At 38.1% G+C, this 12150-nt stretch overlaps 3 protein-coding genes across 5 annotated transcripts; 2 read left to right on the plus strand and 1 right to left on the minus strand.

The window, feature by feature from the left end:
• The first annotated feature begins 543 nt into the window (after positions 1-543).
• LOC104758262 (CDPK-related kinase 8) lies at positions 544-3842 on the plus strand. Of its 2 annotated transcripts, none has more exons than XM_010481091.3 (11): positions 544-1348; positions 1470-1600; positions 1720-1761; positions 1848-1956; positions 2046-2124; positions 2225-2521; positions 2622-2737; positions 2824-2931; positions 3035-3097; positions 3187-3354; positions 3456-3842. In XM_010481091.3, exons 1-11 carry the CDS (start codon positions 779-781, stop codon positions 3597-3599), a joined length of 1827 nt encoding a protein of 608 aa, XP_010479393.1. In that variant the 5' UTR covers positions 544-778; the 3' UTR covers positions 3600-3842. The 2 variants fall into 2 exon arrangements, 1 of the variants encoding a protein (XP_010479393.1); XR_015586380.1 differs by having other exon boundaries at positions 555-1348; positions 2225-2501.
• Positions 3807-6014, plus strand: LOC104758263 (zinc finger protein ZOP1). 2 transcript variants are annotated; one of them, XM_010481093.3, is made up of 6 exons: positions 4029-4254; positions 4424-4624; positions 4721-4805; positions 5102-5151; positions 5246-5341; positions 5420-6014. In XM_010481093.3, exons 1-5 carry the CDS (start codon positions 4246-4248, stop codon positions 5339-5341), a joined length of 441 nt encoding a protein of 146 aa, XP_010479395.1. In that variant the 5' UTR covers positions 4029-4245; the 3' UTR covers positions 5420-6014. The 2 variants fall into 2 exon arrangements, with proteins under 2 accessions (XP_010479394.1, XP_010479395.1); XM_010481092.2 differs by lacking the exon at positions 5102-5151 and having other exon boundaries at positions 3807-4254.
• A 219-nt stretch (positions 6015-6233) lies between these two features.
• On the minus strand, positions 6234-9962 carry LOC104758265 (polyadenylate-binding protein RBP47A). The gene is made up of 6 exons (XM_010481094.3): positions 9116-9962; positions 8119-8602; positions 7838-7905; positions 7632-7762; positions 7411-7504; positions 6234-6712 (listed from the first exon to the last, which is right to left on the minus strand). The coding sequence occupies exons 1-6, from the start codon at positions 9572-9574 to the stop codon at positions 6584-6586; spliced, it is 1365 nt and encodes a 454-aa protein (XP_010479396.1). The 5' UTR covers positions 9575-9962; the 3' UTR covers positions 6234-6583.
• Positions 9963-12150: the final 2188 nt, after the last annotated feature.

The raw sequence follows: 12150 nt of genomic DNA on the forward strand, positions 1-12150 counted from the left end.
CATCCGGTGTTACCATGAAATTGACTTATATCTAGTTCTTGCAAGACATTCCATAGAACAGCTTTCACGTGACTTTCGTGATAAACTTAGCTACAACTACAAGTGATCAAGATCAAATGCATGGTTGAAATTGAAATCGAAATCAAACTTTTTTGTAGAAAATTCAACTTTTCTTTGCAATATTCATACTCGTTGTTTTTTACTTTGACACACTTTCGTTTCGAAATAATGTATTTGTACAAAGAAAGGTTAATTAAATGTACTAGTATGATACTAAATTATCCTTTAATTGTACCCATCAACCGTCAGCTAATACAGTATCTTTCTTTTTGACAGTAGCCTATATTTTTCTTTCTCTTATTAAAGGTTCTGTTAGCTTCATTGAATTCAATTAACACAAAAACTCGTACAAAAAAAAAATTATGATGTCACTACCGTTGAAAAAAATGACCTCATTTTAAAAATAAAAACATAGTAACAGATCGGAGATTTTTTTATTTTATTTTTTTAAAATGGGCAATAAATATAAGGCCAATTAATACGTGGCCGAAAGCAACTAAATTTACTAACCAATGCATACATCTACTTCTTCTTCTTCTTCTTCTTCTTCTTCCTACTCCTTCTTCAAAACTTCAGATTCAAAATTGAAATTTCAATTCTAACAGTTACACTTCCTCTGCTTCTCTCTCTCTCCTCTAAAAATCATACCTTTGATGGCATTACTGTGAATTTTATCATAAAGCAAGCTCCTTTTTTAAAAAACCTTTCGCCGGAGATTATGGGTGGCTGTACTTCCAAACCCTCCACCTCCTCCGGTAGACCGAACCCTTTCACTCCCGGTAACGAGTATCCTCAAATTGACGATTTTGCCCCTACCCATCCCGGAAAATCGCCACTCCCCACCGCTCCAGCCGCAAAGGCCTCTCCTTTCTTCCCCTTTTACACGCCCAGCCCTGCTCGTCACCGCCGGAATAAGAGCCGTGACGTCGGCGACGGTAGCGAGAGAGGAGAGAGCAAGAGCCTGACCAGCACGCCGCTCCGTCAGCTGCGCCGCGCTTTTCACCCTCCGTCTCCGGCGAAACATATAAGGGCGGCGATACGGCGGAGGAGAGGGAAAAAGGAATCTGCTTTACCGGCGGCGCAGCAGACAGCGAAGAATCCGACGCAGGAAGAGGAAGAAGAGTTAGGGCTTGACAAAAGGTTTGGATTCTCTAAGGATTTTCAGAGTAGAGTAGAATTAGGGGAAGAGATTGGACGAGGGCATTTTGGGTACACTTGCTCTGCTAAGTTCAAGAAAGGAGAGCTTAAAGGTCAAGTGGTTGCTGTTAAGATCATCCCAAAATCTAAGGTTAAAGGACTTGACATCTTTTACTCAGTTTTGAAATCCTCAATCAGCTTAGTTTCTCGTTCTCGGTCAATTGTAGTGTCGGTTGATAGAATGGAATGTGTTGATTCTTTTGATTTGGCAGATGACAACTGCAATTGCTATAGAAGATGTGAGAAGGGAAGTGAAAATTCTACAGGCTCTATCTGGACATAAGAATCTGGTTCAATTCCATGATGCATTTGAGGACAATGCAAACGTCTACATTGCTATGGAGTAAGAAAATTATGTTATTGTAACATTTCAGTTCCTTGTTTGATGTTGGATTTAGTTACGAATTTGGTAAAACGAACCTATTGTTGCGTTATGGGATTTAAGTAGTTTTGAATTTGCAGGCTATGTGAAGGTGGTGAACTTCTTGACAGAATACTAGCAAGGTGTGTGCTACTAAAGAGAACTTGATACTTATGGTCAAGATTGTGCTGATTTTACAAAGAGTTTCATCTTTGTTTTTCTTTTATAGGGGAGGGAAATACTCAGAGAATGATGCAAAACCAGTGATTATACAAATCCTAAATGTGGTAGCTTTCTGTCATCTCCAAGGAGTTGTTCATCGAGATCTTAAACCAGAGGTGAGGCCAAGTTTTCTTTGAACTGGAAACAAGAGTATATCCTTTAGTTTATGTGTGGAATGTTTTGTTGATTACTGCTTCATCTTCAGAACTTCTTGTACACTTCCAAGGAGGAGAATTCTCAGCTTAAAGCCATAGACTTTGGCTTATCAGACTTTGTCAGACCAGGTTCATCATCACACATTTTCTTATGTCAGTGTTTCTTTGATTCTATTTTCTTCTGGTTAGTAACCTAAAAATTTGTGTTCTGTGCCCTTTATCTTGAAAGATGAAAGACTAAACGATATAGTGGGAAGTGCATACTACGTAGCTCCTGAAGTTCTACACAGATCATATACTACAGAAGCGGATGTATGGAGCATTGGAGTCATAGCATACATTCTACTATGTGGTAGCCGTCCGTTTTGGGCAAGAACCGAATCCGGAATTTTCAGAGCAGTTCTTAAAGCTGACCCGAGTTTTGATGAACCTCCTTGGCCCTTCTTGTCTTTTGAGGCTAAAGACTTTGTTAAGCGGTTACTGTTTAAGGATCCCCGGAGAAGAATGTCAGCCTCCCAAGCCCTGAGTCAGTTATTTTGAATTTCACAGCTCTTTATAGATTTATATGTCTTCTGTCTTTTGGTAATCATAAATCACCAAATCCAGTTCCTTGTTACTTTTTTCAGTGCATCCTTGGATCCGAGGTTATAATACGGACATGAATATCCCTTTCGATATCTTGATCTTTAGACAGATGAAGGCGTACTTGCGATCTTCTCCATTGCGCAAAGCTGCTTTGAGGGTATGTTTTTGGAACTTTTTTAAAATGTCGAAAAGAATACTGAAGACTATTTTCTCACTATTCTATTATGTTCTTTCTTTTTACAGGCGTTGTCTAAGACGTTAGTCAAAGATGAAATGCTGTACCTGAAAACTCAATTTTCTCTCCTTGCACCAAACAAAGATGGCCTAATCACAATGGATAGCATTAGACTGGTTTGTGACACTAAAAACTTCTCTTATGTTCCTCTTTAAGACATACAAAAACTCTGTAGTAATAATTAAATCCCCATTGCAACTTTTTTGTCTGTTTGGACAGGCACTTGCAAGCAATGCCACAGAAGCAATGAAGGAATCTCGGATCCCAGAGTTTCTTGCTTTGGTAATACACATATCTGTGTTCTCTTGGATTTTTGATAAATGCTTCTAACAGTTTGGCGTTAAAACCCTTTCAATTACTGTCTTTTACAGCTAAATGGACTTCAATACAGAGGAATGGATTTTGAAGAGTTTTGTGCAGCTGCTATAAACGTTCATCAGCACGAGTCGCTTGATTGTTGGGAACAGAGCATTCGACATGCTTACGAGCTATTCGACAAGAATGGAAACCGAGCTATTGTCATTGAAGAACTTGCCTCTGTAAGTCCTTTAAGTTTGGACTCTGAGCTCAGCTTATAATACAACAATGTCGACAAACAAAAGACATATCCTCTTACAACTGACATGTTCTGATATTGCAGGAACTTGGTGTTGGACCAGCTATAACCGTACATTCGGTTCTAAACGATTGGATCAGACACACAGATGGGAAACTGAGCTTCTTCGGGTTTGTTAAACTGTTACATGGAGTCTCTGTTCGACAGTCGGTGAAACCTACACGGTGAAGATAGTGAAACAACCGTGACAAAGTGAAATCGATAAAAAAAAAAAAAAAAGATGTCTTAAACTTTACTCTTGATTCTTGGATTGGAATTGGAAATGTAATAGTTTTGTCAGGATTGTAAAAGGAATGAAAAGTTCCTTACAAGAACAATTCGACGATTGTTGTTGTAATAATATATAGTGACCAACCACAGTAACTTTCATTTTCTATGTGAAGTCAAGAGAAAGATTTTAGTTTTGTGTCTCTTCGGTAGTTCTGTTCCTTAAGAAAGTAAAAAAGATTTATGGCTGGCTTCAAAGGTTCTTCGAGAGTTTGGTTATTTCCGGTTAACAGCTGTGCTTTTAATTGTTGAGATTTGAGTCGGCTAGTCTTAACCAATACAAACCGGTTCGAGAGATGGAAATAAATTAGAAAAACTGATTCTTTCCCCAGTTTTATATACTTTTATTTCTCTTCTTCTCTCCTCTCTGAGTTTCGAATCGAGTTGAAGGAATTAGGGTTTCGAATCTCTTTCTCTCTCTTGAGGATCTATTATTCCATCAATTGGTTTCTGAATCTTGATAAAAAGTTGTTCTTTTAGTTCCGGCAACTTCGTTTTGTGGGTTTTAAGCTTTCGCTTCAATCTTTCATCTCCCTGATCAAGAGCCATGACTGAGGTAAATCAAAATTCGCATCTTTTCTCTCTTACTTCTTATACAATTCCCTTCGAATTACGAAACCCTGTTCAAATTATCAATCTTTTTTCGAAAACCCTTGTTCGTCTTCTTGTTTCGTAATTGAAATTGATATTGAGTTTTTTTTTTTTTTTTTTTGGGTGTTTGGCAGTATTGGGTTAGCCAAGGGAACAAATGGTGCGACTTCTGTAAGATCTGGATACAGAACAATCCAACAAGTATTAGAAACCATGAGCTTGGTAAGCGTCATAGAGAATGTGTTGATAAGAAGCTCACTGATATGCGTGAGAAGAGTGCAGCCAAAGATAAAGAGCTCAAGAAAAACGAAAAATTGCTTCAACAGATCGAAGCTGTGAGTAATCTTCATTTATCACAACACTCAATTCTTGTTTCTTTGCCAATGATACTTGTTTCTGACTCCACTGTTTGTCTTCAACTTATTTTTCAGAAAGCAACTCGTAGCTATCAGAAAGATATAGCAACTGCTCAGCAAGTAGCAAAAGCAAACGGTGCACCAGAGGATGGTACAGCGGGTAAGTATCTCTCTCAATGATTGCTTTTTATTATCTCATGTCATTTAGTAAGTTTGTTGTTCAACGTAGCTGTTATATTCAGGGTTGTTGCTTAGCTTTGGATCTGTTTGTTATAGACTAACATACCGAGGTTGTAGATGATTGCCTACTCCATGAAACTGGATTTGTGAATTGCCTTTATTAACCAAAAGTATGAACAAAACCAAGCAGTGTCTGATTTTTCCATTTGTCATGTTATACCCATCTTTGCAAAAGACTTTTTGACTTATAAGTTTTAATGCCCTATAACTCTATAGAGAATCATCACCAGAGAGCAAAACGGTTCCCTCTTTTGAGTCACTCTCAGGTTCTTTCATCATTTTGATTGGCATATTTCTTAGCCTTTTTCATTCATGGATATGTTTTTCTCGTTTCGTGTAGTAATCATACTGTTATGGCAGGTTGGATGCTTGACAGTGCTTCAGGCTATTATTACAACCAGACCAATGGTCTGCACTATGATTCAAAGTCTGGATTCTATTACAGTGATTCAATAGGTATGTGATGGTAATTAAGCTTTTTTTTTTTTATCGTATACAATTTTTCTGTGTGTGCTTACACTTGTAATGTAACAGGCCATTGGGTGACACAAGACGAGGCATACGCTGCGGTTAAAACATCATCTGATAAAGGAACTAAAGTACCTCTGGTTAAAAAGCCTATGGTACCTACTTCAGAAGCTGGACCAAGTTTGGTGAAACCACCTGGCCGCCTTGTCTCAGCTTCATTAAACCCTAAAAGAGCTGTGAAAGGAGCTCCTTCATCTGTTGATCTTGGCAACAACAAGAGAAAGAGACAAGATGAGAAACCGAAGAAAGTATCCGCAGAAGAGAAAGCTGCATTGAGGGCGAGAGAAGCTGCTAGGAAACGAGTTGAAGAAAGAGAAAAACCATTGCTTGGTCTTTACAATAGACCTTTTTGATGCATCACTCGGTAGAAGGGAGGCTAAGCTGAGAAGAGTTATGGTTGATCACATTGTGGTGGTTATTTCGTTTATCCCTGCATAACGTTTATTCAAATACTCTCTGGTAACACTCGGAGGGATTTGTCTTATGTTCTTCTAACTGTTGTTCACTTGTTCCAATCAAATCAATTCCATCTTTGTTGTACAATTATATTCAATTTTTTTTGTTAAAGTGATGGAGTGGAAATCCCCACATTTTACCAGAATTTGATGAGGATTCAAAGTTTTGAGAGATTTCAATAGATTACTACACCTTTAAAAACGTAAGTTGTTTTTCTGACCTCTTAAATTGATCCAATCAAATGAGGTTACCATATTGAATGACTAGAGAAACACAAGTCTGAAGCTTTTTGTTTTCATGAATCATCAAGTTTTTCAAGATAAATCGACTCTAAAAACTAAAAACTTGAAAAGCAAGTAGTAAATGATCCAAACGATTTGGAAAATTACTTATTGTGAACCAAACTCTGGCTTTGAGGAAGTCTCCGTAACAGACCAAATAAACTTAAAAAGAACTGGAAATAAAATTCAAGTTTTAGACAACCCCAAAATTTTGACAGAGACTGAGACAGCAAGATAAGCAAGATTCAAATCCAGGATACAAAACCCTCTTTGGACTTTAGAGGTTTTAGTTTGGATGGTGCGAGCTAACCTCCGAACCAACAACTATCATCGGATCACTTTGTTCATCCAATGGCTTGTTTTTTTTTAACCCAATTCCCGTGAGTCCAGGACTCACGGTTGCTTTTGATGATAGAGACGTACCAACACACTTTCAAGAAGCTCCCGGGACAGCAGCCGCTGCAGTAGCGTACATGTTTGAGTCTTGATTAGCATATCCATTGTTGTAACCTTGTCCTCTTGAGTATCCTCCGTTCCATTGGTTGCCAGAGTCACCTCTCCACTGTAAAAGTTGAACAATGTTAGTGAATAGAATAAAACGTACGGCAGATCATCACGGTTAAAAGCTACCGTGTAGGTTAATTATCCCTGCCACAGACTCACTCAATGATGGATGCAAAATATAGTTGATTGAGTAAACGTTAACATCAAATGTAGGGCAGTAAGAGACTAGGACATTCTTGTAGAGATTAAGTTAGCTTGTCCACTGATTACAACAAGTAATAGACTCAAGACAAACATGAAACTAAGACAACCTCTCCAGATAAACAATAACATTGGTCGGAAAAGGCTTCAACTAGCTCATTAATCTTTAATTAGCTATCAATTTCTCTAATTAGAAGAAACACTTGACTGAACCATCGCAATTTTTTCAGTAATTGGATAATTATCAGGGAAATGAAAAGTGGGCCAAGGTGATATGCATTAGATTTGCCAATCAAAATAGTCAACAGAAATTGTGGGAAGGTGCTAAATTCCACTAGGTCTTTATGGCCCGCAATGCACCACCTACTACTATCTAATGTCAACTACTGACTCTGGCTTTTAAGGATTCCTATAACTTTATCCATTTATGGGGAGGGAAAAGCCAAAAGACCCAAAAGAACTCTAAAACTTAGTTTGACCTGGACCATACTAATAGAAATGCATACAAGGTTTCATTGATACAAAACATACTATCCAAGTTAATTTTTATTGTACCTGTTTATTGGGGCTTCGTCCCCAAGATAGCCGGACAGTGTTTTTCCCAATGACTGTCCCGTTCAAGTTCCCGATGGCCTCTTCAGCACTTTGCCTGTCAAAACCAATGGCACGTCACACATTGCAACTACAAACCCATCTCCACGGGATTGTTCATCATGATTGAACAAAGTCCCACGCTACTGGATGAGTAAGCTGGCAAGCAAAGAACAGGTTAGTACCTGTTCGCAAACTGGACAAAGCCGCATCCTTTTCCTACTGGAATCTTCACTGAAATAACCTCCCCAAATTGGGAAAAGGGTTGCATGAGGTCTTCTTCGGTAACATCAGGATCAATACCGCCAACAAATATCTGCAATGTAGTAAAAGACAATGAGCATGAGTGAGGTATATTGTTGTTAGCAGAGTAATAGCTAAGAGAACTTACTGTTGAATTGTTTGATTCCCCATCAGAGAGTGAACCATTTCCTCCATGTCCACCAGCCAGTGTCAGAGCTAATCCAATGAAAACATTACAATTCACTTTAGATACTATGTTGAAAGCATCAACAAGTTATTAAAACTTAACATTCATATTCAAAAAAACTTATTTGTCACTACTAAAAGAGACATAAACAGAAAAAAAAAACCACTAGCATACTAAACAGAGAGAAAACATGGAAACAAAAACATATGCTATGAAGTCACAAAGATTACATCATTACTTACCTTGTGAACCATTTTGTTGGCCATAAGCGGCAGCCCTTTTAGGGGTAGCAATACCAACACGCATCTGCCTGCTTGAACAGAAAGCACCATTCATTTCTGTCATAGCTCTTGACCGCTCATTCTCATCACCAAACCTGACAAACCCGTAGCCTTTGGAACGCCCAGTGTTGGAATCGATCACAACTTTTGCACCTTTGACAGATGGATATCTACCAGCAAAAGTCTCAAGCAAGACAGCATCACTCACATCTGGAGCCAAATCTCCAACAAATATCGAAAGGTCCGGACCGTTTTCTGATGCTCTCTTCTCACCAGTACTGAAAGATGCCCAGTTTAAACGGAAAGGCTGCTCTGCGTTCGGCATGGTTACTCCGCTAAAGCTCTGAAGAGCTTCCTCAGCTGCTGAACGTGAAAGAAACTCAACAAAACCATACCCTTCAGATTGACAAGTTTGCTTGTTGCGAATAACTTTCACAGAAGAAACCTATACACATCACAAAACAAGAAACAATAAGCTCAAAGGAAAAAAAAAACAGAGAAAATAAGTTAAAACAGAACAGATCTCTGTTACATGTTTGGAGTTCTTTTTGTTCCTATAACAAGAAATATTCTCTATATGTGGCAATGTACTTTTCTTGCCATATGAAATGAACTTTAAAAATCTGTCCTTTTTCAGGTCAAAGATGTCCTTCATTACCCTATATGTCAACCATTTGGCTTCTACACAGTTTAGATCTTAAAACACAATCAAAAAGTTCAAAACTTGCCAAATTTTACATTGGATTCACAATAACGAATCTTTCCAACAACAGGAAAAAAAAAAGAGTCGCGGATCTATCACTTTACATGTCAGAACACAAAAAAAGAAAGAAAAAAAAAAAGATTCCACGCACTAACATCAACATAACTTAAACAAACAAATCACGATCTAAATTACAAAAATATCAAATCTAGCATCATTAAAAACAAACATAGAACAAGAAGAAAGATAGATTACCTCGTTGGTGTGAGAGAAACAGGTATGGAGATAAGCCTCATCCATCCAATGAAGAAGATCACCAACCCAAAGGGTCTTGACATCATCACCACCAGATCCACCACGTGGCTGCTGCTGCTGCTGCTTCTGCTGCTGTTGACCCTGGTGATGCTGCTGTTGCTGCTGATAAGCAGCAGCGTATTGAAACTGAGGATGCTGCTGATACGCGGCTTGATTGTAAGGAGCGTATTGGTGGTGAGGATACATCATCATCTGCTGCTGTTGCATCATAGCCATAGCAGCTGCAGGGTATTGCTGCATCGCAGCCATCCACTGTTGTTGTTGTTGCCACTGCTGTTGTTGTTGTTGCTGTTGCTGCTGCTGAGGCGGTGGAGTTGATTGCTGCAACGGTGGTGTTGTTCCTGCTGATGTTGGTAACGCCGAATCTGTTGAGCCGTTGTTGTTGTTTGGTGTCTGCATCTTTTAAAAATTTATGGAAACTTTTCGGATCCGATCTGGTTGGAAGAAGAAGACTTAAGAAATTTAGAATCTTTCTTCGTACTCTCTGTCTTCTCTCTCTCTCTCGATATGTATTTGTAATTTGGTAAGGTAGTTTTTGGTTAATGAAGGAGACCGAGAGAGAGAGGATTAGATTTGGTTTGGGTTTCTTGGAAGATAATATGGAGGCGGAGAGAGAGAAGAGAAGAGGGACGAGAGTGTGTTGTGTAGATTCGGAGGGTTTAAGGCTTTTTTTTGTTCTTTCTTTCTTTCTTTGTTTGGTTTCATTCACTTTAGGTCTGAAAGAGAGAAGTGGTGGGAACGTGGGGCCCATTTACGTGGTCAAGCCATGTTGTTGTAGTTTTGTACTATTTCTTGACTTGTATGTAAGTTTTAGTTTTGTAGATCCGACGGTTCTGATTCGACCGTATTTTTAGGGGTTGACATCAATTTATGACAGTTGATAATGATTCCAAATCGGGTAAAGTTTAAATTGGGTATTTTGTTTTGGGCTAAATGGATTTGAAAGTGCTTTTGAGTGTTTTGATTGGGGTAAATGGATATGGTAAACCAAAAAGAAGTTTATGAGGATGAGACTTAAGCTTGTGGACTGGATCCATATGTTTTAATGCTTCGTGATCTATTATGAAAAGGTCGAACTCGTTACATAAACTGTTTTTTTCATTAATAGGAATTGTGATCAACTGTAAAATGACGTCAGGTCGTGAAAAATCACAAAATTTTATGACAATTTGGGGAGCTTGAATAAACAAATTGATTGTTGTAAAACACTTAGTGGACTCTATCTGACCGGTCCGTGTATTAGCTCTATAGTTACGGTCCATTGTACTTAGGCCCATCGGCCATGTATTAGTCTTAGGTCGGTTTACTTAATCCCTTATGGGAACCTATATATATGTAACCTCTTGAGACTTCATTCAATAATAAGAACAAGTAATTTCCCTAAACTCTCTAGTTTACAACACATTATCAGCACGATAGCCTCTAACCCTAAAACCCTAAAAGCAGCCGCCGATTCTCTCTTCTTCCCTAAAACCCTAAACCGCCTCCTTCTTCTTCTTCTTCGAGATTCATCTTCTTTGTCTCGAAGATCTCTTACTGATCCACGAGCATCCTTAGCTCGTGATCAAGTTCTTATCAAAACCTGATCGAGGTTCGTTGGTTCGCGGTTTCGGGGGTGAGTTCGTGAGGAGCTGTTCGAGAGAAGCTGATCGTGGGAAGCTGTTCGTGATCAAGGAAGAGAGGAATTACCGAGATCTTTAGCTCCCGGTTCATAACCAGTCAGAATCCAATTCGGTGAAGGTAAACAAAGATCTAAACATCCTTAAAACCCTATAACTCGAATTTGGACCTAAAGCTAAAGAACCCTAAAAACATCCAAGTACACAATCTAACAAAGTTCAAATTCCTTAAAATCCTAAGACTTAAAATCGGGTTGCTTAGGTTGTTAGATTGTTTGTTAAATTGCACCAAATAATATCAAGCTTGAAAATTGTTGATTGAACTGCTTGATTGTTGCATAAGAACCTAGAACTGATTTAGATTCATAAGGATCAAATTAAAACAGATTGTTCTAGGAAATTAAAACTTGGATCATTCATGCATAGCAATTAAAATCGGTCCATGTATAGGTTGTTTAAAAATCGGCTGCATGAATCAAACTCTTAGGATTTCTTAGACAAGCTTGAACATAGATTTCCTGGAAAATTTTCGGCCATGGAAACATAAAATTTCGAGCATGATGATGTCTAGAATCAATTAGGATAATTTCCAAAACCTTAAATCATTATCCTGAAATTTAAGTAAAATTTACTTTAATATCCTAAGAGTATATCCGATTAAAATAAAAACTTTTGTTAAGTTTCTATAAATCAAAACTTTGAAATCGGATTTAACATATTGGTTAGGATAAGTTCCTAATTAATTATAGTAATTATCCAAAACCTTAAAACTGAAAATATTTACTAAATCCTAGAATGAAAAGGAAAACATAGAAAAGGAAATCCTATCTAGGAATAAGGAAATTGTTGCATGCATTACCTATTTGATTTTGTTGTCTTGCATGCATGAATTTAAGCCACGAAATTGAGTATAATAAAGGCATGGTTCGGTCTCAAATACCGCATGGCCTAAGGCATGGTTCGGTCTCAAATACCGCATGATCTGAATTAATATTTGTGGCATGGTTCAGTCTCAAATACCGCATGGCCTAGACTAAAACAGTTCCATGGTTTGGTCTTAAATACCACATGGCATAATCCAAATTAATTACATGTTTCGGTCTCAAATACCGCATGACCTAAAGTATTTTTCATGAACACCAAAGCTGAAAATAATGAGAGATAAGGCAAGGCATGTTTCGCATGACCTACAAATATATTAAAGGCATGGTAACGGGGGCAAATCCGCATGACCTATTTTGCATGGTAACGGGGGCTAATACCGCATGCTAATGATATGATGCATGTCATAAGTTTGTAAATGTCAAAGACTAAAACAATCTCCAAATATGATCTATGCAATGCATTGAAAATAAT

This window comes from Camelina sativa, chromosome 17 (genome assembly GCF_030686135.1).
Source record: "Camelina sativa cultivar CO46 ecotype springtype chromosome 17, ASM3068613v1".
Classification (NCBI taxonomy): domain Eukaryota; kingdom Viridiplantae; phylum Streptophyta; class Magnoliopsida; order Brassicales; family Brassicaceae; genus Camelina; species Camelina sativa.